General features: G+C 41.0%; 1 protein-coding gene across 2 annotated transcripts in view; it reads right to left on the bottom strand.

Annotated features, from left to right (window-relative positions):
- Positions 1–27,844, bottom strand: part of Dpy19l1 (dpy-19 like C-mannosyltransferase 1) — a 96,969-nt gene that overhangs the window by 16,629 nt on the left and 52,496 nt on the right. For both annotated transcript variants that reach the window (XM_028872564.2, XM_028872565.2), the window contains exons 8-14: positions 27,183–27,274; positions 23,517–23,616; positions 20,630–20,707; positions 10,824–10,910; positions 9,026–9,085; positions 8,438–8,518; positions 1,873–1,974 (exon numbers count right to left, since the gene is read on the bottom strand). In XM_028872564.2, coding sequence (XP_028728397.1) covers positions 1,873–1,974; positions 8,438–8,518; positions 9,026–9,085; positions 10,824–10,910; positions 20,630–20,707; positions 23,517–23,616; positions 27,183–27,274 — 600 coding nt within the window. The remainder of the gene's footprint in view (positions 1–1,872; positions 1,975–8,437; positions 8,519–9,025; positions 9,086–10,823; positions 10,911–20,629; positions 20,708–23,516; positions 23,617–27,182; positions 27,275–27,844) is intronic.

Raw genomic sequence — 27,844 nt, 5'->3', positions numbered from 1 at the left:
AATGCAAACATTCATCAACCAAGAATCGAATCTATCCACTGACTCCCATCACTGAAATTAAAGCATGTTTCCATAGAAACACATTTCACCAGTGCTGAGTTGAAAACACTAAAAATACAGTCCCCAAAACTCATGTGAAAGGCAACCAGAGAGTCTTCTCTTCACACACTATTTGTCTAACTGCATACCTCACTATCCATCCAAGCAAACAGTGCTTATTTACATGGAACAAGCTACCTTGTGCATTTTATGTACATTCTTTCCCATTGTATTTCTTTTTCTTATACACAAATATACACTGGACAATGACCGGTGTTTACGAAGGTAACAAATCTAATTTTTATATTTCATCGACAGATACATTTATAAAAATGTATTTAGTAACACAGTCCTGTGTACCTCTCAGTTACCCCCCCAGTTGAGCCACTACAGGGATGTGGCTCTTTCACTTTGGTGAGTCAATTATAGGAAAGATCTCCTCTGTTTACTCCATTACATGTTTAAGCATCTTTCCCGGTCAGTTTGGAACTGTTCGGGACTAGCATTCAAGGTTTGTCTCTTTCCCTACTATACTGATGTATATGCACTCCCTCAGGTGACAGGCCCTCAACTGCCTCGGCAGCACTGTCCCTGAATTCAGATGCACACGGAGACAGGAATAGCACACTAGAGCCTGGCTTTCTGTTGAAGCTGAATGACGTCGTGCCATGCCTCAACACACAATTTATTTCACTAGACCTGGCAATGACCACTCTTGGGTTACAGCAGCATGCATGATGTTCTCAGTCATCTCCAGCCCCTCCTACAACCTCTCAGTTCTCTGCTTATATTTACCTTCTATTGTCTTTACCACTTTCTTGAAGGATTCTTCATTTCCCATCAACTGGTATTTTAAGACCCTACAAGATATTCTTCCTTTGATTTTTCTCACTATCATTTGTATATTTTTATCAGCTATTGTGTATCAACAACATAAATAGGATGAATGAAGACCAACATGCAGCTGGAGCCATCAAGGCACACTTGACTAAGAACAGATAAGTCTACACTGAAGGCTGCTGACCTGGCACTCAGGACATAGAATTATCAGAGTGGGATTATAGGAGAAATAAATATGTCAATAAAGTGATGGCCAGTTTAGTATATTCCTACACATATGTAGCCTCAGAGGAAAATGTATCAGGTATAAACAGCAATAAAGGAATTCAACATGGATGGTGCTTCCAAGGCTAATATAAATATGCTTGTTGAAAAAACTACCCCATGAAGTATTGAAAATAATATTTCAAAGCACCTTATTGTGTGAAATCTCATTTTGTCTTCACAATATCTGTTTGCAAATATACTACTAGAAACTAGTAGACTATAACACAAAGAATAGGACGTGTTTGTTCAAGACCATTAATTTACATTGCAGGATTCTGTCTCACAATCCACTACCCACTCTCAGGTTTTCCTATAAATATCAAATATCTGAATCAAGTTTTCAAAGGAGAAATGTTAATATGAAAAACCTGTGCTCAATGATATTTAAATGCAATGAGATCGTTCAAATATCGACACAGTGAGTGGGAGCCTACAAGCTCGAGAACCTGACTGAACTGTGTAATGTTGTCTCTGAAAAGAAGCAATTGGGGAAATGTCTGTGCTCACCCATCCAAGCACTGTGGGCATTCTGAATGCGTATTTCCAAATTACCAACATGGAAAAGTTCATAAATAAATATACAAATGGGTAAAGCTTGCATTAAGCTGCTAAGTTCTTCTTCTAAGCTGAGATAATAGTGCATGCAGACCCTGAAACAGCGTGGCATCCTTTATGTAAAAGGGAAGGGCTGAAGCCCAGGGAACAAAATTGCAAGTCAGAGCTTACCTCCTTTTCCATAAAGTCAAACTCTGCTGCACAAGTATACAGTAAAGTATCAAAATCCTTGTAACTGAAGAATTTTGATGTTAATAAGTTGCCAATATGAGCCTAGAAAGAAATAAAGTCAGGAATCATTATACTAAGCCAAACATTATAATTATGCATTTTAATCTTAACAGTATCTAAAAATAGTTTTCACTGTATGAAAAAGTCCATTGTTCCAAATCTGGGCTTTTATGTTAAAGAAAGTTCTGTTCTTCTGTTCCTCCAACCTCACAGCTGTGCCCCCTGTTCTGCCAGCAAGTGACAGCTCCCAAAGCTTCCTACCAGTGTCTACTACCGCCCACTCAACAATGCCCAAGGCTTTTACCCTTGAGGCTTTCTGCTCACCGTGCTAAACCTGGTAAAAGAGCTCCCTAGCTTGCTTTCTTCTGCTAGACTTCTTCTAAGCTAACAGTGCACGAGGATCCTGAAACAGGACATCCTTTATGAAAAAGGAGAGGGTTGAAGCCAAGGTAACAAAATTGGTGCCAACCCTGGGAAAACAGCTCTCCAGGCCCACCTTGCTCTCTACCAGGTGGTATGAGCCCAGGAACTCTTAAGGCTTCTGACAACCACATAGGAAACCAGTCTGGAGTACATAGGGAAGGCTGATCCTCAATTCTGAGAAGGGACTTAGCAGACAGTTTAAAGGTAGCAGACATGGGAGGACTTGGCATAACAGGCGCCTCTGACGGACGGCCAACAAGGGCATGCGTGCGGTCACATTCGCCTCCTTCACTTTATAGAGAGAAAAGGAAGGCTCGAAGACATCAGACATTCACCAAACTTGCAAAGCCTAGGAAAAGAGGCAATTTTGCCGAAGGCCCCACAGCACAGGAGCTGGTGAGAGTGGAGGAGAAAGGATGTGGGAACATGATGAAACAGGAGCTGCCAGAGAGAAGAGAAAAGGAAGCAAAACTTCCTAGCAAAAGGCAACTGCCATATTCACAGAGTTTAAATTATCTAATTAAAGGGCAGATGCTTAAACTGACTTAAGGGAACAAATACAATATTATGTTGTCTACCAAAGATAGGTTCACACCAAAGCATAAAAGAAAATCAACAACGTAAGTTTGAAACAAAAACCTAGGGTGGTAACCAAGGCATTTCACAGAATTAAATTCAAAGGCCATAGAGACTCAGGCAAAGGGACTTGCCATGCAAACTGATGAACGGAGTGTAGTCCCAAAACCATAGTGGAAAGAGAGAACTCGACCCCCATCCCTCCCAAAACACACACACAAAATTAAAAATTCAAAGTAAAAAACACATAGGGATATAGGAAAACTTGTGAAAAGACAATACTTTGCTGAGAAATGAGTAGCAAGGCAAAAGGACACAGGCCTGTATGTGGACTACCAAATGTATGTCTATGAAATTGACAGCTGCAGGAGAAATGGGCAGGCTGATGGTATTCACTGGAAGTGTTAAGCATTATTCCAGGAGCAAGAGAAGATAAAATTTAACATAAATCAGCACAATATAATTAATTAGTCCATAAATAAAGACTATAAACTTTATAGGAAGAACACACACATTTTCCTTAAGCACAATAAAAAAAATTAAGTGTTTATATATAGCCTGTCATAACAGTATGTTGAAATTTCATATAAATTTTCTCTAATCATAAATGCAGTAAAACTAGAAATATCTAGGAATGGCTATAAGAGTCTTTTTGACTGGAAACTAAACAGGCCAAAATTGAATAAACCTTTAGATCATGTAGAAAGTCTCAGAAAGCAAATTTATAAAGCATACAAAAAACACTACTTACAGGAATAATTAAGACAAATTTACCAGAAAATAAGAATGGCAAAAGCAAGAGAGCCCCACATTTTCCTACATGCTCGATTCTACAAAAATGACTCTCAAAAGAAGGGTGGTTAAAAATGGTGGGGGAGAGGACAGAGTGGGGGAGGGGTGGCTGGAGGACACACAGCTGCAGGTAGGTGGGAGGAACTCAGCAGGGACTGCACATCAGCTGACTGTCACTAGTGACTCTTTACATGCCGCTGCAAAGTGCAGAGAATGGATGTGAAGAGCTTCAGCCATGAAACAACCAATTTATCTGAGGAAAGGCTGCTTTTCAGCCCTCCACAGTGTACCAACACTTCCCCACACAATGCTATACATGGTATACATGGAGAATGTCAAGTTAGAGAAGTTGAAAATTTAATTGTTTAATAAGAAAAGACCATTTCCCATATACATACATACACACACACACACACACACACACACACACACACACACACAAACTTGCACATGCAATTCTAAAAGCATGTTCCACTCGGTAGCACACAGAGAACAGGCAAAGTGGCCCTGAGGACACCCGTCAAAGCGCCAGCCAGATGGCTAAGTTCCCAAGAAAGTCGAGTTGGTACTGCAAACCTCCTCACACAGACAATCCTTATGACTGTAGGCTTCAGTGCTGCTGTCTGCCTACGTCTAAGAGGGGAACGCAGTTCTACTCAAATACTCTCCAAAAGTAGGAGACTGAACCCATCTTCAAAAATGTGGGAAGCTATCACTATCCTGAAGACAAAATCATTACAGGAAGAAAACTATGACTAATACCTATCACGATTAAAGGCAATATTCTTAAAACACTAGCCAGCCACACTCAGCACTATTAAGAAAAAACAGTGCTATGGAATAATCTTTTTGTCTACTGTAAAGATGTATGTGTCTTTGCCAAAGCACCTTCTGATTGGTTTAATAAAAGAGCTGCCTGGCAGGTAGCTAGGCAGGACAGCCAGACAGGATGCTGGGAGGAAGATGGGTGGAGTCCTGGGAGTTGAGAGGAGATGCAGAGTGAGCAGGATGGAAAGTACATACATGAAGTAACGAGCCTGGGGCAGCACACAGATGAATAGAAATGGGTTATTTAAGTTATAAGAGCTAGCTAACAACAAGCCTAAGCTAACAGTCGAGCATTTATAGTTAATAATAAGTCTGAGTGGTTATTTGGGAGCAGCTGCCAGGACACAGAGAAACTCCGTCTACAGAAGAACACAATGAGCAAATGAGATTTGCTTCAGGAGCACAACACTGGGTCCATGTGAGATGTCAGTGAATGTGGGAGCTTGTAGATTTGGAAGAGTCAGTCAGAAACTCCCTCCCCCAAGACAACTATAACATGACAGAAGTGTCACAAACAACCACGCCACAGTCTTCTAATCTAACAACTACCAAGTTGTATTTTCTGATAAAAATGAACTTTGGTTGAAGAAGTGGGAGTGTGGCTGTCCTATCCACCATCAACACCACTATGGATTCTTTAGTTTGCCAGGTCAATGGCATGGTCTCTGTGAGCGTGGCAGGCCCAATTTTGAAAACTTGATTTAGAGCAGATTAGAAACAAACATCTGTGCTGTCTTCAGCAACAGCAGGAAATGAAAGATAAAAGCCTTCCCGCCAGAACCCACCGCTTCAATCCCAGTGATGTCAACAGAAGACGGGCAGGCTAGCTGTAAAGGCTACGGTGAGAAGCTACAGTGAGACAACCATCTAAGGGATGGGCATTTTTACAACCCTGGAGGACTGGGAAGTGTACACATGTACAAGAGGATCCAAGAGAGTCCAAGCATTCCACAAACCCACAGCTGATGGGGCAGAAGGTGGTGTGGACCTTCAAGGAACAAGCAAAGGGGCATGGAAGGCAGGAAAGGTGTGATTTTATCAATATTTATTAAAGAATATTGATTGGCTTCTTAGAAATAATAAAGACCAGAAGTTTTAAAGAAACTACAGTCAACAAACAATTTTATAAACAGCAAAATGAGAAAGAAAAAAAAAAAAAAAACCACAACAACCAACCAAGACCAAACACTGGAACAGAAACAAAACCCGACAGAACCCATTGCTAAGAGACCTGGCTTATGAAAAATTAGAAAATTGAGTCCTATGGGTAAGTCCTATGGGTAAACAAGCCTCCTCCAGCACAAGAAGAAAAGGCAATAAAAATGGCAGAAAATGTTGATAAATACAAAAGGCGATATAAATCCCCTTGTTCTGTTTCTCTTCGTTTAAGATAGAAGGGTGCATGAAGCAATAATGAGAACCTATGCTGCGCGCACTAACACACCGAGGGCCAACGTATGACAGTAACTGCCCAAAGGGAGAGGGGCAGACTCTAAGGAGGGGCACTACAGATTCCACCTGAATTAAGCCAGCAGGAGCCTAAGTGGATTGTTTTAAATTAAGATATGTATTGCAATCTCTAGAATCAGCATTCAAAATTAACTAATGAGTTATTCACACCTCAGCTCACGGCAACACTATCCGCCAGCCTAGCAACCTAAGTACCATCAGTGAATCCACAAGGACAAAAATGGTGTGGGTGCGTGTGTGTACACAATCAATTACAACAATAACAACCATGATAACACCACCTAATGCTTAATGACCCCATGCTACCTCGGTAAGTTCCTCAATTCAGGCAAACTATAAGATCTCACAGGTGAGATGTGGCCTTTCCAAGCTAACTGTAAAACTCTGCTAAAAAAGCCTTTCCTGTGAAGTACAAATGTTTTGTTGTTGTTTGTTTCTGGTTTCGTTTTGAATTCATCACTGATGAAATGAGACCCACCTAAAACTTGTAAGTGGGAATCCCCGAACCCTAACACCATGAGCTCCTCAGACTCGAGAGAAGTGACGGGTGCAGGGACAGGCCCAGGCTCCTCCAGAAGGACAATGAGTGGAGAAGGGGAGGCACAGCCCTTCCCAGGGCGGGGTGGCTGGCACTTGCTTCTTCAGCAACAGCGTGTTCAGAAGGCAGGAGCCACTGCCGTTCCTCATGTTACAGCGTAGAGACCTTCGCCGCCACGCTCACGTCATCTCCTGGGTGAAAACCTGCACTGACTGTACTTTTCGGCCGTTTCACTTCACTAGGACAAGAGGCTACACCTGAAATGTCCCCAGTGGCTTCAGTCTGAATCACTGTCTTAATTGGTTTGTCTCCCAACAGAAAGGAAACGAGAGTCCACACACCTGGGACTGGAGCTATTCCATCCAACTCCTTCCTACATTCTGCATCTAGCTCCATCACCCTTTCCCTCTCTGGTCCATTCCTGATTCTCCTCCTGTAGGCTCCTGTAGCATCCTGAACTTACTACTCCTGCTTGCCATAGCCTTCATTATCTTTATTATTATAACTGCTGGGAGGCCCCTCCCTAACTTAGAATGTGCTGATCACAACATCAAAATAAAGTAAGCAAAGTGAGGTCAGGGGATGCCTTGAGGGGGATCTTAGCACTCACGGCCAAAGCACAAGACTAGACTGTCTATAAGCCTAGCGTTGTCAAGGGTGAGACAGGAGGATCACTGGGGCTTGCTGGCCACCAGACGAGCTCCAGGTGCGTGGGAGACCTTGCCTCAAGACAGTAGGGTAGAGATGGTAGAACAGAATACCTCGTGTCCGATTCTGCTCACTTGTAGGCACCCACACAAGCACCATTGTAGCATGAATCTTAAAGGTACTTATTAATAAAAACAAACCTGATGCCAGGTACTGGGGTGAGTGCTGGAAGATCAGAGAAGCAGAACAAGCCACAGCCACCTCACCTCACCAATTCCTCAGCTGATCCTGTTTCCTCAGACTGGAAGCCTCTCAGTCCTCATCCAGAATGAATCTCAGCTGAACTGTTGCTCAAAAGCCTAAAAGCTTAACCAGCTCTAGTTCCTGGTTTTTCATGCCTTATCAACCTTTCTGCTTTCTGCCATCAGTTCCTGGGATTAAAGGCGTGATAGTCACCATGCCTGGCTGTTTCCAGTGTGACCTTGAACTCAGAGATCCAGGCTGATCTCTGCCTCTGGAATACTAGGATTAAATGTGCCACTATTTTCTGGCCTCTATATCTAGTGGCTGTTCTGTTCTGTGACCCCAGATAAGTTTATTAGGGTGCACAATATTTTGAGGAACATAATACCACCACACACCATGAAAACACACACACACACACACACACACACACACACACACACACACACACACAAATAAATAAAGCAACTATCCATAAGAAGAATCCTTAATAAATCAGAAACATTATCATTTTATTCTCTGTCCTAGCCAAACAAAACAAAAGTCTCTTTTAAGTCTAACATGGCTCTATCGGAATAATGACATCTAAACATCCCACACAGACCACAGAGAAGATGGGGAGGGCAGATCTCTATCCAAGACGATGAAGACACTATCTCATTGGTTTTAAAAGGAGACCATGAAACGGTCAAAATGGCTAGGCAAACTTTAAATGTTAGGCCTTAGTGTCGAGAGTTCCTGTTTTATATCTTTTACATCTCTGTGACATAGAAATATACTAAAAGGGGGCTGTGTTAATTCTGGAGATTAAAACTATATACATAATTAAATTTTTGTGATTTTCTTTCTTCTGTTAAAGAGGGAAAATAATATTTACTTCACCTTGGAATCTGGCTTAAGTAATGATACTCTAATAAGTCCATTAATTTATTCCCTGCCTTTTGGATCCTTTTCAAGTCTTTCAATTTTAAGCAAGAATACACTTACATCATCTGCAATGCCGAAGATTCTGGAAGTCAAATACTTGAGTGTAACAGTTCCACATAACCAACAACACCCTTGGATAACCTACAAAAGGAAAATAAATAAACAATGTCGCTTCCACCTTCTGTAGCCTGGTGAAGTGAACAGGACAAATACTTTATTCCCATGTTAGCAATGTCTTAATCTCCTAGAGAAAATGCCTTTTAACAGCATGTTGCTCCAAAACCAAGGGTTATTATAACTAAAAATAAAACGGAGAACATATGACCTCTCTAGCAAAATGTATTTATGTCTTATCAGAGATGTAAACAAGAACTGCAGCCTGCCTCCTACAGTGGGGTTGTTACACATGGCTGCTCCTCAGAAGAAACGTGGGGGAATCAATAAAACTTCAGTCGACTACTCAACCCAGAAGGCTCTTCACTCGCCTAATGAAAAGGACAATCTGCACATTCAAACACAGCCCTCATGTTTATTACAAAACTATTGGGCCCCTGCATTGTGTGTATAATTCCTTTAAAAGTAAAGCATAAAACCAATGCTATATTTTAGAGAAGAGAAAAAAAAAAAAACGTGTAGGTTCATTCTTACCCATAAACTAAGTTCAGATACATTCATTTTTAGGAACTGTGGTTTCACTGCCAGCATACCCTGCATAGGAAAACAAAAGAAAGCTCAGACGTTCAGGTAACAATTATTCTGGATAACTGGGACTTTGAAGAATATGAAATCATATTGATTAATTAAATCTGTTTTTGCCATTTTCATGCATGTATAAACTATATCCTAATTACTCTGCCATCCTATCTCTCCCAGTCCCCATCCCTTCTCCTTACAAATTTCTTACCCACATTCATGTCCTTTGCTTTGTTTTGTGGATTTTCCACAATTATCACCCCACATCCATTTATGCAGTGAGTGATTTCAAAGCATACCTTAAAAAAAATCCACATTAAAAAAAATCTATTGTCATGCCGGGCGGTGGTGGCGCACGCATTTAATCCCAGCACTCGGGAGGCAGAGCCAGGTGGATCTCTGTGAGTTCGAGGCCAGCCTGGGCTACCAAGTGAGTCCCAGGAATGGCGCAAAGCTACACAGAGAAACCCTGTCTCGAAAAACCAAAAAAAAAAAAAAAATCTATTATCAGTGAGTTTGTAAAATTGAAAAGAAAATCACTATATATAAAAGATTCATTCTCTGTTTTATCTATCTGGTTTATCTATGAACCAAGAGGTGTGCAACAATTTCAGAAATTTAAATCGCTCATAAAAGCGTAAGATTTCCTTTAAGCTTAAAAATCCTGACTTATGTGATGAAGTATACATGAGATTTTATTGTCCTAACAAGATATTTCTGTGTTAAATCAAGTCTGTCCAGGTACATGAATCCTAAACCCTATTACCTCCAGTGAGAAAAACAGACTTCAAACATGTCAAAAATATCTTAGCGAATTTGTCGATCTTAATCCCAAGGCACAGCAACAGCAACTCTCAGGTTAGGACTGCAAACAGCATCACCACAAGCCCATGGCAATGGCTAAATATACTTCAGCTACAGAAAAATAAATAATACATCAGCTACAGGTTGTGCCTCGGGCTGGAAAAAGCACGTCTTGGAAATGGGTATTTTAAACCAGTTATCTGTGAGGCAGGAATCTAAGGCTCTCCAAATTTATAATGGGTTCTGGAAATCAAGAGACTTAAACGATGACTACTCAAAAGGCAGGGAGCACTCCAATGGCGAAGTGCGATGTGTGTGTCGTCATAAAGAGGCTCAGCGGAAGTGCATGGCCCATGGGTGGAAGAACTTTGCTTTGCAAACACTGTAATTCTAAAGCCCATGAATCAAAGTCATTTCCTAGGTGTGCACGGAAGTCTACACTGAAGACAACTTTTATACTTAGACTGAAACTGAAGACAAAAAGAAAACGTATGGAGCACAGAAACCTCCCGCAATGAACCCAAGGTGCAAGGGAAGCGGAGGGGGAAGCAACCCGGGGTGGGGGATGGGGGGTGGGGAGTGGGGGGTGGGGGGGTGAGGCTCTACCTTTCCAATAGTGACGTCACTGAGCCTTACTTTCTCTGCTATCGTACTGAGAACTTCACTGCTCCGAAGGGTAGAGACAGAGTTGATACCCACTTTATATGACCCTGCAGAAGCTACCCACGCATCCCAAGCCAGTGATAAAGAAGTTGACTCTATTTGTTTCAAAAACAGCCAGGCAGATTAACTGAACATAGTAAGTCATCAATAAAACAACAAAAACAGAGACATGAAGCTCGGAAGACACCCTGAGGGAATACGGGGAATATTTGAGATCATACTTCATTGTATACATGCATAAACTACTCAAAAATAAAGTTAAAAAAATAGCCAAAGGAATACTTACCCAAATAATTACCAAAGAGGATGCATAGTAAGATGTTAGTAACATCGAATTCCCAAACATCAACACAAAACAAAGCACAAGAGAAATCTGTAAAAATCGAAAAGAAATGCAATCAGTGCACACAGATGCATAGCAAGAATGTGGACTTTCATTTTCCAATTGCATATGCCCATGATGGATGGTACTCCAAAGGGCTACCAGGCAAAACTCAGCTCACTCTACATCCCAAGCCCCACACTACAAGACAGCCATCCCCAGCCATTTCCTGTGTACCCTCCCAGATACCAGCATTTGAAATTCTAGTTTATATTCCATTCATAAGCCACAAGTAGCCACTGAAAAGTATGTCCCACACACTCTACAGATGAGCCACAGCTTATTAATCTGTCCTGAGTACTGCCTAACACTTAAGTGCCTTCTGGTTCTACCCCATTTTCCTCTTCCTCGGCCCAAATGACAAGGCCCTCTGGATGCATCTTATGCACCGGTCGATACATTCCTGTAGATAAACCACCTCAAGAAAAGCTGATAGAGCCATTTCAAAAACAAAAGACAAAATACTGACAAACTGCTGTACAAATAGATGTGACAGTTTTCTCCCCACAAACTGGATGAGCGTTTCTGTTGGCACACACTCTGACTCACATTGCACATACTTCTTCAAAACATTCCAGTATACCTGGGCAAATGCTCCATCCATCACTGCCTCCCCTTCGCTGCTGTAAGGGCACAGGAGACAGCGCCTGCCACAGGCCACATATGCAGTCACATATGCAGTGTGAGTGGGAACTGCTTATTCCAACTGTGTTTTTTCTGTTAGCTTAGCAGTTTTCTTTCCGGCTCTAACTGGTGTCAAAGGACAAAGCTCCTCATGAAACAAACACACGACAAGGCTTCCCCAGTTCAATTTTCCTTTGTCCTATTTTTGTATTATGGTTACTGCTCAAATGTTTATGTTAGTCATATTTACCATTCACCTCCTTTAGGTCCTCAGGACTTATCTTTATCATTTAAAAAGCTTTTAAGAATGAAAATCCCATATTTTATTCTAGAAGTTTCACCTTTTCTTTGATATATTTCCATTTGCATGTGTATTTCATTTCAAAATATATATTTATATTTTTGAAAAACCAATCAGTGTAATACATTACAACTTGAGAATAAAAGGTACAATTGTTTCAACTGATACAGGAAAGTATTCGGCAAATTTCAACATTTTCTACTTACAACACACTGAACAAACTGGGGACAGACGGCTGAATCTGCCTTTACACGTTAGAGGCCATGTATGGAGCCAACAGGGAGAAACTGAAATCTCTCCCTCAAGGAGCAGTAACATGGGACATTACAAAGTTGTGTCACTTAGATGGGAACGAAGACATCAAAGGCAAAGTGGAGATGAAAGAGTAAAATGTCTGTTCACAGATACAATTTCATAGGAAGAAAAGCCTAATGGTGGGAATAACCACTGTTAAAGTAACCGAACGTAAAGTTACACATAAAAAATCCACACAAAGAAACAATCTGAGAGAAGTTTAGAAAACAAACCCCTTTGCCAATAGCATCAGGTGGTTAGCTAACTGTGGAGGCACAACACTTAGAAAACTATAAAGTGGCACTGAAAGAAATAAAGACATGAATAATGGCAAGGCAGCTCATGTTTATTGTTAGAATGCTCTTAACATGCCATGAACATGCCGGCATCTGCAGATTCAGTGCAGTATCTAGGAAAACCCAACATCTTTTGCAGAAACAAAAATTGATGTAGGATCTAAAGGGGCACAGGGCAGATAAAACAACAGAGAATAAGAACAGGGGACAGACTAAGACTCCGGTTTCAAGGGTTGATATGAAACCAAAGTACAAAGAATGCTGTAAGGCAGGAATAAAGTCAAAGACTGGACCAATGACCTTGAACTCCATCCAGACACACCCCTCTAATGAATGAACCAATGATCTCTGACAAGAATTCCAACATCAGACAATGGAAATGAGACAACCTTTTCAAGAAACAGTGCTTAGGAAACTAGATACTCCCATGGACATAGACTGTTATCTAGTGCCAGTCAGAGTAATCAGCGCAAAACAGATCGAACTTCTAAAGGTAAGAGCTGGAACGGTAAAGCTGTCAAAGCTTCCAATGATTTGATTTCATAATATTTCCTTGGGTGTGACACTAAGAGCATAGAAAACAGGAAAAAAAGGGTTGAACTGGAATATCTAAAAATTAATGGTCATCAAAGGATAAAGGACAGTAGAGTCAAAAGTCAACTTACAGATGTAGTCATAATCATAATATATGCAAAACTCCTAAAACTCAACACAAAAAACTTTCAAAAATGAACGAATAACTTGAAATGACACCTCTTCAAAGATACAGAAATTACTAAGAACCAAATAACAAAATGCTTACTATAACCATCAAAGAAATGTAAATTAAGAGACTCCACAAGGAGAGGCACACATGGAGAGCTTAGAAGTTGTCGCTGAGTCTTAGCAACGGGGAGACCAGTAACCAACTGACAACTGTCTGTGCAGAGAATGGAGGTCACAGAGAAAGCTGCCTCAGAGTGGAAGAGACAGGTGGGCGGGTGCAACTCAGCTCCCTGGAGCACAAACCCCTGTGGAAGCAATCCCAGATGGGGAGACCTGTATCGAGTGATGGCAGCTGCTGTAGGCCCAGTGGGAAGGGGGAGCTTACAATTCAGTCATTTTTTTTCCTCTCAGAGCAAAAAGCACAGAGGAAAATCTTTCTATGCTCCCAGCAGGAGGAGAAACTAGTACTGCTATGAAATATGCCAGAGTAGCCTGTTCTTAGGAAGAAATTACACCAGCTTTCTACACTCTCTTCTGGAAGATGGGAGCTGAGAAAACTCTTAACCCCTTCTAGGGCACAAGATTACTCTCATTCTAACTCAGACAATGACATTACAATAAAACTACTGCCAGATGCAAAAAACGTACAAAATATCAGCAAATCAAATTGGACAATGGATAAAAAGAATCACACACTACAACCAAGTAGATGTACGCTGGACAGTAGCATTCAGCATTTGAAAGCCAATTTATCTATAACACCCACAGCCTGAAGAATAAAACAGGTAAAGAAAAATTACCTGACCAAGTTCAACATGCATTCAAGGTTTAAAGGAAAAAATCTGCAGCAAACTGGGAATAACAAAGAAAATCCCTACACTCAACAAAGAAGATTTACAAAAGTTCATGTGCGTATATCAGTGTTAGTATGGGGTGATGAAGCTTTCTGGCCAAGATTGGGCTGTACATTCCCTCCATACTGCCTCTCAAAAAGCCCACATCTTACAGTGAGGAAGGATGTGAAGGCTAGAAGGAAGAAATCAGATATCTTTGCAGGTAACATGGCGATTTGTAAAGAGTATCATCGTAAACAATATAACCAACAAACAACACTAGAGTTAACAAGGAACTGCAGCAAGATGAGACGTGGGTTACTGTCCCAAGGCAACTGTAGTGGCAAGAGTCTGAGATTAATAACACATTGCCATTTAAGCTAGCACCTGAAAAGACGAACTATATAAAAAATGTGCACAAGATCTCTAGATACAAGTTTACATACACAAACACATACAAATAAATACTTAAACTTAAATAAATAAATGAATATATATGAGCTGGAAAAATAGCTCCATAGTTAAAAGTACTAGCTGCTCTGGCTAAGGATTCAGGCTCGGTTTCCAGCACCCACATGGCAGCTCACAACCTTCTGTACCTCTAGTTCTAAGTGATCCAAAGCCCTCTTCTGATTTCTGCAGGCACCAGGCACACATGGATGCACAGACATACACACAGGCAAAACATACACAGATCTATATAGAGAAAACGATGCAGCACTGGTTAAGAGTATTCAAATAGGTAAATAAGTAAATCTTTAAAATTAAAAATTCCAACTCCAAGAAAGTCAATGCCAAGATCATGACAAGCCATAGACTAAGGGAAGAGTATCTCTAAAAGGTACATCTGAGCTGGGCTGCAGCTGGACTTTTGACAGAGAGCTTGACTAACATGTATAAGGCTCTTGGTTCAATCCCCAATACCCAGCTTTAGAAAGAAGAGAAAAGCACCATCTATTAAAGGATTGTTATCCAAAATAATACAAAAAATTAATAAAGAATTATTAAAACTCAGTAATAAGAAAATGAACAACCAAATTCAACAAAAATGGCAAAAGATCTGACAAGCAGGACACCACAGCAGAAACACAGATAAACAATACGGAAGCATGTTCAAGCACATTGCAATGGGACAAGCATGACACACTGATCAGAATGGCTGACAAGGGGCTCAGAGGAGGGTGGAGAGATGGAGGGTCCCCTTTCTTTCTCTCACACCCCTCTTCCTTCCTTCCTTCCTTCCTTCCTTCCTTCCTTCCTTCCTTCCTTCCTTCCCTCCTTCCTTCCTTCCTTCCTTCTCTCCCTCTCTCTTCTGGTGGGAATGCAAAATGGTGCGGCCACTATGGAAAACAGTTTGGCAATTTTCTAAACACTATATAAACCGTTGCCCTGTGATTCAACAATCATTTTCCTTGATATTTTTCCAAATGAATTTAAAATTTAAATATACATTAAAGCCTGCAGGCAAATGTTTCAGCAGCTTATTCATAGCTACAAAAACTTGGAACTACCCAAAATGTCCCTCAGTAACTAAATAGGTAAACCATGACGCAGCCCCAAAAAGTCAAAATGTTATTCAGTTATGAAAACATGAGCTACCTAGGCACAGTAGAGTAAACTGAACTGTTTAAGTAAGTGAAAGAAGTGGGTCTGCACGTGGCTATGGGCTGTCTGACTCCAAATGCATGGCATTCTGCACCAGGCCAAACAAGGCAAAGACAGCAGTTACCAGGCACATGGGAGGGAGGATTGATGACTTCTAGAACTGTGAAACTGCTCTGCAGGACGAGTCATCATCCATCAGATCCTGTGCAGTACACGGTGCCTAGAGTGGGCCCTGATGTAAACCACAGACTGGGTACTTAGGGCATGTCCATGCAGGCTCATCAGCTGTGAGGACAGTGCCATGCTGGTGCAGGACAGCAGCAGTTAGGGGTGTCATGCAGAGGACACTTCCTGTTCTACTGTGTCATAAACCTAAATCTGCTCTACAACATACAACCTTTTAATTAAAACAAGGAAGGAAAATTAAAACATCCTATTCTCACTAGATAGGTTACAGTAACTTTTGAGAGACAGAAAACAGATGTTATTTATTGCAGAGAATATAAAATGGTACCATCACGGTAGAAAACAGTATCACTGTCACTCAAAAAAAAAAAATAGGTTTGCCATTTGACCAATTCTACTCTAAAAACCAGAAAACAAAGAGGATGCTCATGTTCATAGAAGCATTTTACTGTAGGTCAAGTCCAGAAGCAATCCACAGCAGACACCTCACACATGAACAATAGGATGTTGGTCATCCACAGAAACAAATAAAACTACAAACTACAAAACTACAACACAGAATAAACTTGAGACTGCTGTGGGCTACAGGAATATATTACAAGAACTCAGTTGTTTATGGCAAAGCCACTACCTGAAGGGATCAAAGAATTCCTTCAGAGGAAGCCAAATTTCAAGGAGCATTTGGTGTTATTTGGCTTGTTATATCAGCTGTCTTCTGTTATGAAAATCATGTGTGCCTTCATAACTTTCTCAATTGATTTTTTTCCTAAGAATTGCTAATAATGTGGACTGATCTCTCTTTGTACATATACGTTCGAGGTATTTGGAGAACAACCTCAGCAAAGACTTCCTCTCTCAGGCCCAACCATTTCTTCTCCTTTCAGCACTGGAATCAGATATCTCCCTTATCCACATTCAAGGACTAACAGGAACAACAGTCCAAACCACCACATAATAAATCTTCTGAATTAAGGTAAATTCCACAAGGAGAAACCGCCTAGGTCAGGTGGACTTTAAGAAATAGCTTCGTACAATTTGGCTCTGACCCTCCTTTTCTTACAGTCTTACTAACTTTATAATCCTCTAATTAACTTTATAGACCTCTAATTCTGTACCTAACCATTTCTAGGAATATTTAGATAACGTTCTGCACTAAAGGCAGCACGTAGCCAGAATCCCAGTTTCTAGCCTCCCTGTAATTATCATCATTAGCTACATCCTGCCAGAACCATTCTCCTAGACAAAAATATCTTATCTGAGAAACTTCCCAGACTTTCTAAGAACAGACCATCTGTCAGAGAAGGAAAAGATTTACACTGGTAAATAATTGCCCAGGCCTGGTGGATGTGCTAATTAAGCTTTACTTTCTCCTTTCCCAAATCTTACCTCTGGTTCCAGATCTCCCTTTAACTATCACTAGAGGCATCTAGTTTTACACAGGTTGCCTAGCAACCAAGCACACTTTCCCCACCCTACAGGAAAACAGCAGATAGCTTGGACAGATAGGAGCCACAGAAAAAAAGAAGACAGTTTATTTTCTCCCATTGACCTAGCAACTTATAGATTCTTAACATTTTCTACCAATCATGTTTAAGATTATAGTTGAGCACATTCTTAGATATTACCCAAATTTAGTCCTTAGTAAATTCATTTCCCCATTAGTCACTTTCCTTTTGGGTTGCAAATGATAACTTAACAATTACTGCCCCTCTTTGTGATTCTTATCACCCTTCTGTTTGATCCTGCCTGTAAGTGTATATATACCAGGACTCCCAGGGCATGGGAGGACGGAGAAGAGGACTTGGAAGAATAAATGACTGGACTAAGAGCTCGGTGTACTTAGATTCATTTCCCAAAAATAATTCTCGCTGTTCGTAGTTTCTCTCCTGAGCCCTCAGGAAGTATAATATTAAGGCTGGTCCTTTAATATTATACAAGATGAGACCATTATGCTAAATTAAAGAAACCAGTGGGGTAGACATACACTGCACCATGTCACTTACATGACATACAGGATACTCATTATCAAACACAGAGCATACAATGGTGGTTTCCCTAGACTAAAGAGATGGAGACTACAGAGCTTATGTGCAGCAGATGCAGAGTTTCAATTCTGCACAATGAAGACAGTTCTTGAACTGGACCGTGATGCTAGCAAACCAGTGTGAATGCTATGACCACCCAGCAGCTAGCAAACCAGTGTCAATGTTACAACCACCCAGCCGTTAGCAAACCAGTGTGAACATTCTGACCACCTAGCCGCACACTTCCAATTGTTCAGAGGGCACATTCTGTTACATGACTTCTATCAAGAAGACATGGGGAAAGTTCTTTGGGGAAATAAGTCTATATATTTTTCTTAATATAACTTTAAGAATCTAAAAATAGGTAAAGTGATAACAGAGGAAAACAGGATAATTAGTAAATTACTAAAAGCATGTATCATATTCCCAAGAAAGAGAATAAACAAAATCTTGTCATTTCAATACTTATGGACTTTCAGCTTTCAAAGCTCTCAGCCAGCTGCCCATGTAACTGAGTTACAGCCCAATGGGCTGGAATGCTTGCAATTTATTCTGAATTGACTTCAAAGTTAAAAAAAGAAACTGTATTAATCAGTTTGGGAAGAAAAATATGTATATTTAAGAAAATAAAAGTAAAAAATTAAACTTTAAACTTTAGAACTCATAGAGAAGTGAAAATGTTGTAATAGTTAGAAATGATGTCTAGCCCCCCCAAATGAAGGCTGTTTTGTTTGTTTGTTTTAATGTGACTTCACCATAATACAGCTTGAAGAGGGAATAGCACACAGGATTATCCGGCACATGAAGAAAGCTTCTCATGAAACTTGTTACTCATTTCTTTTGAAAAGTAGTCAAAGCATGATGAGAGCATGCTAAAAGAGAAGCCACAGAACAGTGGAATAAACCTGGAGTAATTCACACCACAAACAAAATAGATTATACTGCTCAGAATCAAGGAGATTCCATTTCTCTCTAACAGAAGAGAAAATGTGCAAAAAGATTTGAGCAGGAAAGCCTCAGAAATGAAAACAGGGGGTGACTAAACACATCAAAGATGCAGGTTCACAGAAAAAAAATGTAAACTGTAATTGTATTATACTATTTTATATAACCAGACATTATATTTAAATAAAATAGTGTCATGAGCCCTTATATACTGCTATTTTACTGAAAACTGATTTAGCAGTTGTAAAGTTGAACACATGAATAATTTAGCATGGAGAATATACAGCACTAGGAAAGGACTCCTGAGAAATGCCTAGCCACACGGCCCAGGAGACACGGTAAGACTACACACCATTACTTGTTAATGAAAGAACAGAAGTAGCAGCAAAAATTCTACATCCTTTCACAAGGAAACAGAGAAATAAACTGTTTTATTAACACAATGGAAAATAGACAGCAGTGGGCATTTCTGAACTTCAGTAACATGCAAATCCCAGAAACCTGAGAGAAAACTTCAGTCTCAGAAAAAAAGCCATTTACATCAGCCTAAAAAACTAGGTTTCAGGTTCATAAGCACATTGATTATTTCAAAATATCCATACAGCAAAACAGAAGGAAAGCCACTCAATGACAGCTCAGAGAGGGCAGTGGTCACTTCCTTGAGAGGTGAGAGTACTCTAAGCTTTGTTAGGATGGTAGCCTCACGCTCATTAATATTGTATCTTTATCCATAAGGTTCCTATAGGTGAACATATCAAAATCCCGGAGTATCAAGTGTAAGAAAAGGAAAGGCGATTGTGGTCCAGTGAAACAACATCAAGGTCATCGGAGGAAGAACACACTCACTGATGTGTAAGAGGAGGACGGCAGAGAGAAGATAAATGCAGCCGCATCCACCAGCCTTGAGGCTTCCTCTAGCTGATCACCAACCTACATCAGTGTCCTCTGTAATATCACTTGCCTGTCGGCTCTCTTCTCTCTGTCTTGCTCCTCCTTCACAGCCTCCACCTACTCCCCTGGCTTTGTGCTCCTTTATGCCCTACTCTGTTAGGTTTTCATTATTTAGTTTTTAATTGCTTTCTAACATGCATTATATTTCCAATTTTCCCTCTCTACTAGTCAGAAGCATGAATGTTGAGTGCTCTGCAGCTCTGGTCCTGTGCATGTCTCACACGCCCAGTGAGTGGATATCCACTGCACTTGAAGAGGCTCCACCTGTAGACAGTGCACCACTTCATACCCCCATGCACAGGTGCATATGCTGGCACATGGGCAATAAGATAACGAAATCCAAATTAAAACTTTTTCTTTCTTTTTCTTTCTTTCTTTCTTTCTTTCTTTCTTTCTTTCTTTCTTTCTTTCTTTCTTTCTTTCTTTCTTTCCTCCCTCCCTCCCTCCCTCCCTCCCTCCTCCCTCCCTCCCTCCCTCCTTCCTTCCTTCCTTCCTTTCTTTTTTAATGCTGAATGCCATTTATTAAAGGAGGGAGGAGGTCTTAAATACAGGCTTACAGCACAATGGGAGAACCCCAGAGGGCAGAAGTTCGCTACCAATATTTTACAATCTTGCATCTAAGCTGTTAACGCCGAATATGCAGGATACACAAACAAGGAACTTCCCTTAAGCATTCAGGAGGGTGGAACCCTGCAGGGAATTAGCATAGGGAGGATATCAAGGTCAAGGTCAGCAAGCAAGGCAACAGTTACCCAAAACGGGGGCCAGGGCCCTACAAGTCCCCTCTTTTACTAAAATATGAGCTTCTGATTTAGTATCAGTGTTTGAATGATACTTATGGTCATTAAAGAATCATGTTACAACTAGTTTCAGAAATAAACAAATTGGACATCAGTCAGGAGTTTATAATGGCCACACTAAGTAGAAAACAAACAAAAAGCATTACCATGTGTATATAAATGATCTTCCGTAATTTACAAATATCAATGTATCCCACAACATACACTGCAAATAATGATGAAATCTGAAATAAAAAAAGAAATTATGTTAAAAATAAAAATCATTTATATACATACATAAAATAAGTAGTCACAAGAATAAAAAAAGACTATTATTTCAAATTATCTTTATACAGTATTTTAGTTTTCTTTCCAGCTGCCAATTTATTATTAAATATGATTGTTAATTGATCTTTCACTCATACAGCTCTCCTAATATGCAACTATGTGAAGTATCTACTCTGTGAATTGTCCAAAACAGCACTCATTTTAATATCAGGCTGTCTCTACTGTCAACACATACAATTAAAATGTACTCTAGCCAATCAAACACTTGAAAGTGTAATTATAACATGACCACCAAGACATAATTGCAGAAACCACAGTAAACTAAAAAGTAATTAGGTGATGTATATTTATGTAAAAACACATTAAGTCTTCCTGTTTGTCACCTCCATTAGCATTATGAATAATTCAGATAAATGTCACATGCTAGTTACAAATTTATCAAGTTTTATATTTATAAGAATAATACATAAACTTTCTTTTCCATTTGAAGAAAATTCTGTTATTTATGAAGAATTCTAAAGTTCTCAGATTCATCACAAATTACTAGATTTAGATGGATTCACTGATTAAATGATACTCCAACTCATGTAGAGAGATATCATGTCAGACAGGGTCTCTCCACCTTTTTCAGAGGGAAAGCCACTCAAATTAAATTCTGCACCTCTCCACATACAAACAAGGAAAAACTGGCTAACAGGTAAATATTTACATATAACCTATGTTCCAACTACTAAGCTTTTTTGTTTGATTTTTTTAATTTCCAAGTCCTCTACAGCAAATGTTCCTACTAATGAGAAAACCATGGTTTCTCTTCCTCAGCAACCCATGCAGACTGCTTCAGGGTGACTGACATGACGTGACTGTGGGCAGGTGTGTGTTGTTCTGCATTAGCCCCATGAGAGGCAGAATAATTCGGCTCCTTTCCTATACCCCTCAACTCTGCAGTTAATGAAGGCCAGCCCACTACCTGTAAGCAATTAAAAGGTCCTTCTCACTGCTGGAACAGAGCCACACACAGATCACTTACAGGTTCAATCTTGGGATTCCAAAGATAACTCAGCCCATAAAATGATTAAATAGAATCAAACCAAAGAAGAAAAAGAAGTCTCAAATATCAGATCAAAGATGATGTACATAAAACCCAACCTACTTTTTGTTTTTTAAATAATAAAAAGAGTAATTAAGAGGGCCAATGGAAGGAGCAGCTGGGAACCCAGCAACCAGGAGGTTGAAGCTAGAGTATCATCACTTTGTGGTCACCGAGATTCTGCCTCAAAAAATAAAACCAATCAAAATAGCTGACCTCACTGACATCTGGCTGAGCACTTAAACACACTACTATCTGATGCTAAACCAACCTAGAAGAGTGGGCACTTTCATTTCCTATGTTTCAAAATGATGTATCTGGAACAAAGAAAAGTTAGTTTTTGTTTTTACTGTTTTTGTCTTTCTGGGGTATTGGATTATTTCTTTTGTTTTGTCTAAGAAAATAGTAAATAGTTAAAACTCAAATCCAGATGTGCCTCTATTTCTGAGGCAAGGCATCTGAATATTTAAAAGCATCCCTCCAACAGTGTTATGTAAGTAAGGCAAGCATAATTTTATAAATTGTGAGTATGAAAAAACCAAAGCCTACAAAACCCTCCTCTCTCAGAGGGCTACTTTGCTTTATAAACCCAAAAGAGAGAAGCGAGAATACATGGGAAGATGATAAATTCTGGACTGTTACAGGAAGCCACATAAAACATGAACTTATTGCCTGTTCATTCTCTTATCCCACAGTATACTGATTCTACATGTCAGGATTTAAGAGAGCTAGCAAAAATCCCACAATGGACTGAGAAGGGTTCTGGAGGTTCCACCCCTATTTGAAGATCTACTGACAATTGATGACTAGTGACAGTCAGCTGTCTTCAGGGATTCAGGGCCCTGAGATGATGATCGCACACGCATGCACATACAGACAGAACCAAATGCATTCAGCTGGGGAGGTGGGCAGAGTGCAGGAGGGGGGCATGTGAGTGTGCAAGCACGTAAGCTGGGAGGAAACAGTGGTAGTAGAGAGAAGAGGAGAGGAATTCAAGGGAAGGGAATGGGGGTGGATTTGATCCGAATAAATGATATATAAGTGTGAATATTAGTAAGACAGTTCAGACTAATCGTAGAAGAAACACATTTTACTCAAAAGAAGTACTTCAGGCCCACCACTAGTTTTCTTTTCAGCACTCTAACAATTATGGAATAACAAGATAAGCATTCTAATAAACTTGAATTCTACTAGTAAGTAATATAATAAATTAATCTCATGAAGATTCATACTCTGAATTTTCTTTAAAAGAATGAATGAGAAAAATCTTACAACTTAAGACTCATGAAACAGGAAGAATCGGTCTGCTCCAGGGATGAAGACAAATGGACAGTCAGCACTATGTACATGTATACATCAGTAACACTTCATAGACACCACAGGTTGTATTTAATAAATATATATGTATGTATATATAAATTTATAAATATATATTCAAAAAACATATATAAATTTATATACAATCATATCATCAATAAAAAACAAAAAAGCATGAATCTGAAAGGCAAACATGGAGGAGTTGGGTGGAAGAGTAGGGGAATGAAGTTAGTACAGTACTCATATGTAATTCTCAAAATATAAAAATAAAAAATTAATCTTGGTTACAATTTCATACAGATGAGCTCACAAAATCAGAAGCACTAAGTTCAAGACTCCAGTTGAAAATGTGCCCACCTTACCTGAGTAAGAAGCACGAACTGGGCAAACTGCCAAGGAAGCATGAAGAAGACATTGGAAACGCAGAGTGCAATCAAGCTCCCTCTGTAAAGTTTTGTAGCCCTTGAAAAGATAAATATCAGGAGGTTTAACTACAACACAGTCCAGCATAGCTCCAAACTGCTGCCAATTAGAATCGCGAACATGATCTGGGGTTCACATAATCTGCACACAAGATGAACCAATGGGTTGGAAATTATACCTTCTGATTCTCAATTATAATAATTTTCTATAAAAAGTAAATACCTATTATTACTGCAAAACCACAAAGCCCTGCCAAATAACGGGAGGGAAGCCAGGTGAATACAGTCATTACTTTCTTTTTCACATTATATCTTAGTGAATTTATAATAAGACTTCATAAAATGTAAGTCAATAGATTCATTAGTTGGAGAAGGAAGGGAGTGTCTAGGAGAAATGACAAAAATGGCATCTTCTATGAGCTGAGCAGTGTGTAGACCAACACTGCAGGGATGGGATGCTGGGGAAGGGTGGGTGACAGGGAGCTGAGCAGTGTGTAGACCAACACTGCAGGGATGGGATGCTGAGGAAGGGTGGGTGATGGGGAGCTGAGCACTGTGTAGACCAACACTGCAGGGATGGGATGCTGGGGAAGGGTGGGTGATGCGGAGCTGAGCAGTGTGTAGACCAACACTGCGGGGATGGGATGCTGGGGAAGGGTGGGTGACGGGGAGCTGAGCACTGGTGCAGGATGATGCTGGGAAGAAGGTCATAAATGCGCTGAACAGCACTGTGTAGACCAACACTGCAGGGATGGGATGCTGGGAGGCTGCAGTGTGCTAGACCAGCGGGGAATGCTGGGGAAAGCATAAAAAGCCAGTCTTCTGCAGCTTGGCAAAGAGAAGCGGCAGCAGGGGAGGGGCTGCTCTGAGGCCGCCATTACCAGCTAGAATTTCAGGAGACTTTCAGGCACAGCCTTTACTCCCACATAGGAGCCGATGCAAGCCCTAAGTCTGCCATCATCTTCAGTGGAGGGTGAAGACTAACACACTGGGGTGAGAAGTAGGCAGTGTGGGGACAGCACCACTGGTGCCTTCCTGAGGAAGTAACCCAAAGATTCTTAAACTCCAGACAACCTTTACAATCAAGTAACTAGATGGAAGCCAGCACTTTTGATCAAGTAGAAAAGACAGACAATATCTGCAGCACCCTGCAGAACAGGGCTCTGGTCTGTGAAGCTTCTGCTTCCCCATGTGCTTCCTGTGCATATGCATGCACTGGACCACAGTGAACACTCACTTCTAATACAATAGATCACAGTCGAGGGACATAAATACCACCCTGTAAAATAAAGCATTTTTCTACTGCTTTTGAATGCGAGGCTCGATTTTCATTCTATAGGTAACAAGGGAAATTATAGATTTAGAGATAGAATGTAGCACTAATCTGGCAGCTGGCTACAGAATGCACTCAAGAGAAGATAAGAACCAAAAGAAACCAAAGGAATTCCAGCTGGCAGTGATCGATACACCACTAACTCTGGACAGCAGAAAGGAAAACATTAACATTACTAAGAACAACTGAGAAAAAACAGACACTGTGGCACTGGGGGTGAGTTCTGTAAACCTGGATGCTCAAAAAGACTTCAAATTCTGAACTGTATAAACCAATTTGCTAAAATAAAACCTATTGCTAACCTCATTTCTACAGTATTCCTACCCTTAAAGAGGCAGGAGGAAAAGGTGGTGTGGAGCGAATGCCACAGAAGAACCTTGATGAAAACTCAGAGAGGAACCCACAGAAAAAGCAGGCCACTGCAACAGGAGCGGCCCTGGGCAGAATGTGTCTGAATCCTTGAGCCTGAGAGGATGTTACAGGACATGGCAAAGGGGAAGCAGACATGCAGGTGAAGTTAATACTTCTAATCTCCTAACCTAAGGACAGGGAAAGGACGCTGGTTATCCAGGTGAGCCCAGTGTAAGCACCAAGGTTCTCGGAGGTAGAGGGCAGAGTGAATGTGGGGAAGGAAGGGCCCAGTCTCCACTGCTGGCTTTCATGATTTAAAAGGAGCCAATATACAAAGAAGAGCTAGGAGAGCAGGGAAACTGATCCTCTCTGGAAGGCCCCAGGAAGGGTACAGCCCTGCCAGAACCTGCAGCGTGGGGCCTCTGCCCCACACAGAAGGTTGCAAGCACCAATCTACACTCATTCTCTCGGCTGCCACCGATCCACAGCTCAGGGGAGGGAGAAGAATCAGAGGCTTGTCCTCATTCGACTTAACAGAAGCAGAGAAAGGGGAAGTAACCAGACACTCCTGAGCAGCCTAATGTCTCTACACACAGGGGGGGAAAGTCAAGAGCAGCCATGTGGATGTGGAAATGGCTTCTCCAGGTGAGCTGGGGGTAGGTTTGCAGTGTAGCACTTCCTCCAGAGTGCCCACAGTCCTCTCTCAGTCCCAGAAGCAAGTGGACAGAGCCATCCTCATTTGGGGGTCCTAAAGAAACACCGAAACCGATAATAATCGTGGACTTAGAGGAACGCTGGAGGTGCGTGGACTTCTAAAAGCTCACAATATCAAAGCCGCCACCCACTGGACCTGTGGAAGTCTGGCTGATGAGACTACATGTGACACAGGAGGCTGTGCACAGGCCCTGTCTTCTAAATAGGTGACAGAGGCAAATGCCCAAAGGGTTTCCTGCAGCAACCTTCACGGCCATTCTCCCAATCAGCAGACCACTGAAGGGAGTTCTCAGACCAAGACAGCTTCGAACTTTCACAGGCTCGGACCTCTGTTTCTCACAGACCCTATTCCCTGTTTACACTCTGGATCAAGGTGATGCATGTCTACACTTAGGATGTGTCCACTGAAAGAGAAGTTGCGCTTACTCTTTCTCAGTGGTGCTTAAAGCTGTCTGGTCTCTGAACTAAGTCTAAGTCAATCCTGGCTTTCTAACGGGAATTCTCCTAGCATACCTTCCATCAATGTGGGCTGTTTCTTTCTACCGCTACTATCTGAGACCCATACTCTAAACGAGTTTCAGGACAAACTCCATGTGTTAATGCTCCCAAAGATGATTCTATGAATCCTCTTGTTCCAAAGGTCTGAGTCCTACAGGATGAGGCTCAGCCTGGCCAGCCTCTCCCTTCCGTTGGCAGTAGACATGGTAAAAGAGCAAGACTAGGAAAAACGGAGAGGTAGAAGTGAAAGTGGACTTACTCATCTTGAGCAGTTGCCATGGATACCAAAGAAAAAGAGGACCAGAGGGTAGGTAAGGAAAGCTCTTTGGTATTAGCAGTTTTTTTTTTTTTTTTTTTTTTGGTTTTCCGAGACAGGGTTTCTCTGTGTAGCTTTGCGCCTTTCCTGGAGCTCACTTGGTAGCCCAGGCTGGCCTCGAACTCACAGAGATCCGCCTGGCTCTGCCTCCCGAGTGCTGGGATTAAAGGCGTGCGACACCACCGCCCGGCAGTATTAGCAGTTTTTAAAGTTAAAGTTTTCAAAATTACGTTAAAATTATCTTTATTAATTCAATATAACAAGATCACCTTAGTTTACTATGTTAATTTTTATTAGGGAAACAAGACATTCTTTTAAAACAAAATTTACAAGCCGCTAATTTAAGTTAATTAAGGGGAAATGAACCCCCAGCAGAAGAATCAGTGAAAGTTACCTGAGAATGTGAGTCACCAGCAACATCTGAAGCACTAGGAACGGGTATGAGAAGCTTTCCCGGAGAGGAGGCGTCCACATCACTCGGGTGCACTGAAAAACAAACCGGTCAGAGAATGCACCTGCTCTAGGCACCGAGTGAGAACAAGGCGAAGGGTGCTATCAACACACACCAAGGCTTTCCCACATGAACTTCAAATGACGCACAGCAAACAGGCTGCTGGGTTTTCTCTGAACAGAAACCCTGGGTCATGAGAGATAATGCTGGGGAAAAGGCACACAAGGCTCCAGACGTATAGAGTACATGAGTATCTACCGTCCTTATTCTTCTGTCCATCAATAAACATTTGTTGTTGATCCTGTATCTTGGGTGTTGTGACTAGTGCTGTGGTGAACACGGGAGTACAGGTAACTTTTGATAAAGGTTTTATTTCCTTTAGAGATATACCTTAGAGTAGAATGGCCTCAATGGGTCAGTATTTGTTACAACAATCCAAGCTATGTTTCCAAACAGCTAGAGGAGTAAGACTGTTCTGAGAGGCATGCTCAGTGCTGGGAGGGATGCAAGCGCTTACGGTACAAACTGTGATCTCTAAATACCATTTCCCCAATAGGATACGAGAGTCTATGAAAATAGTTGGTTTTGTAGCTTGGGACAAGGTT

Source organism: Peromyscus leucopus, chromosome 7, assembly GCF_004664715.2.
Source record: "Peromyscus leucopus breed LL Stock chromosome 7, UCI_PerLeu_2.1, whole genome shotgun sequence".
Classification (NCBI taxonomy): Eukaryota; Metazoa; Chordata; class Mammalia; order Rodentia; family Cricetidae; genus Peromyscus; species Peromyscus leucopus.
The sequence above is the reverse complement of the archived record's forward strand: the minus strand, read 5'-3'. Positions and strand labels throughout refer to the sequence as shown.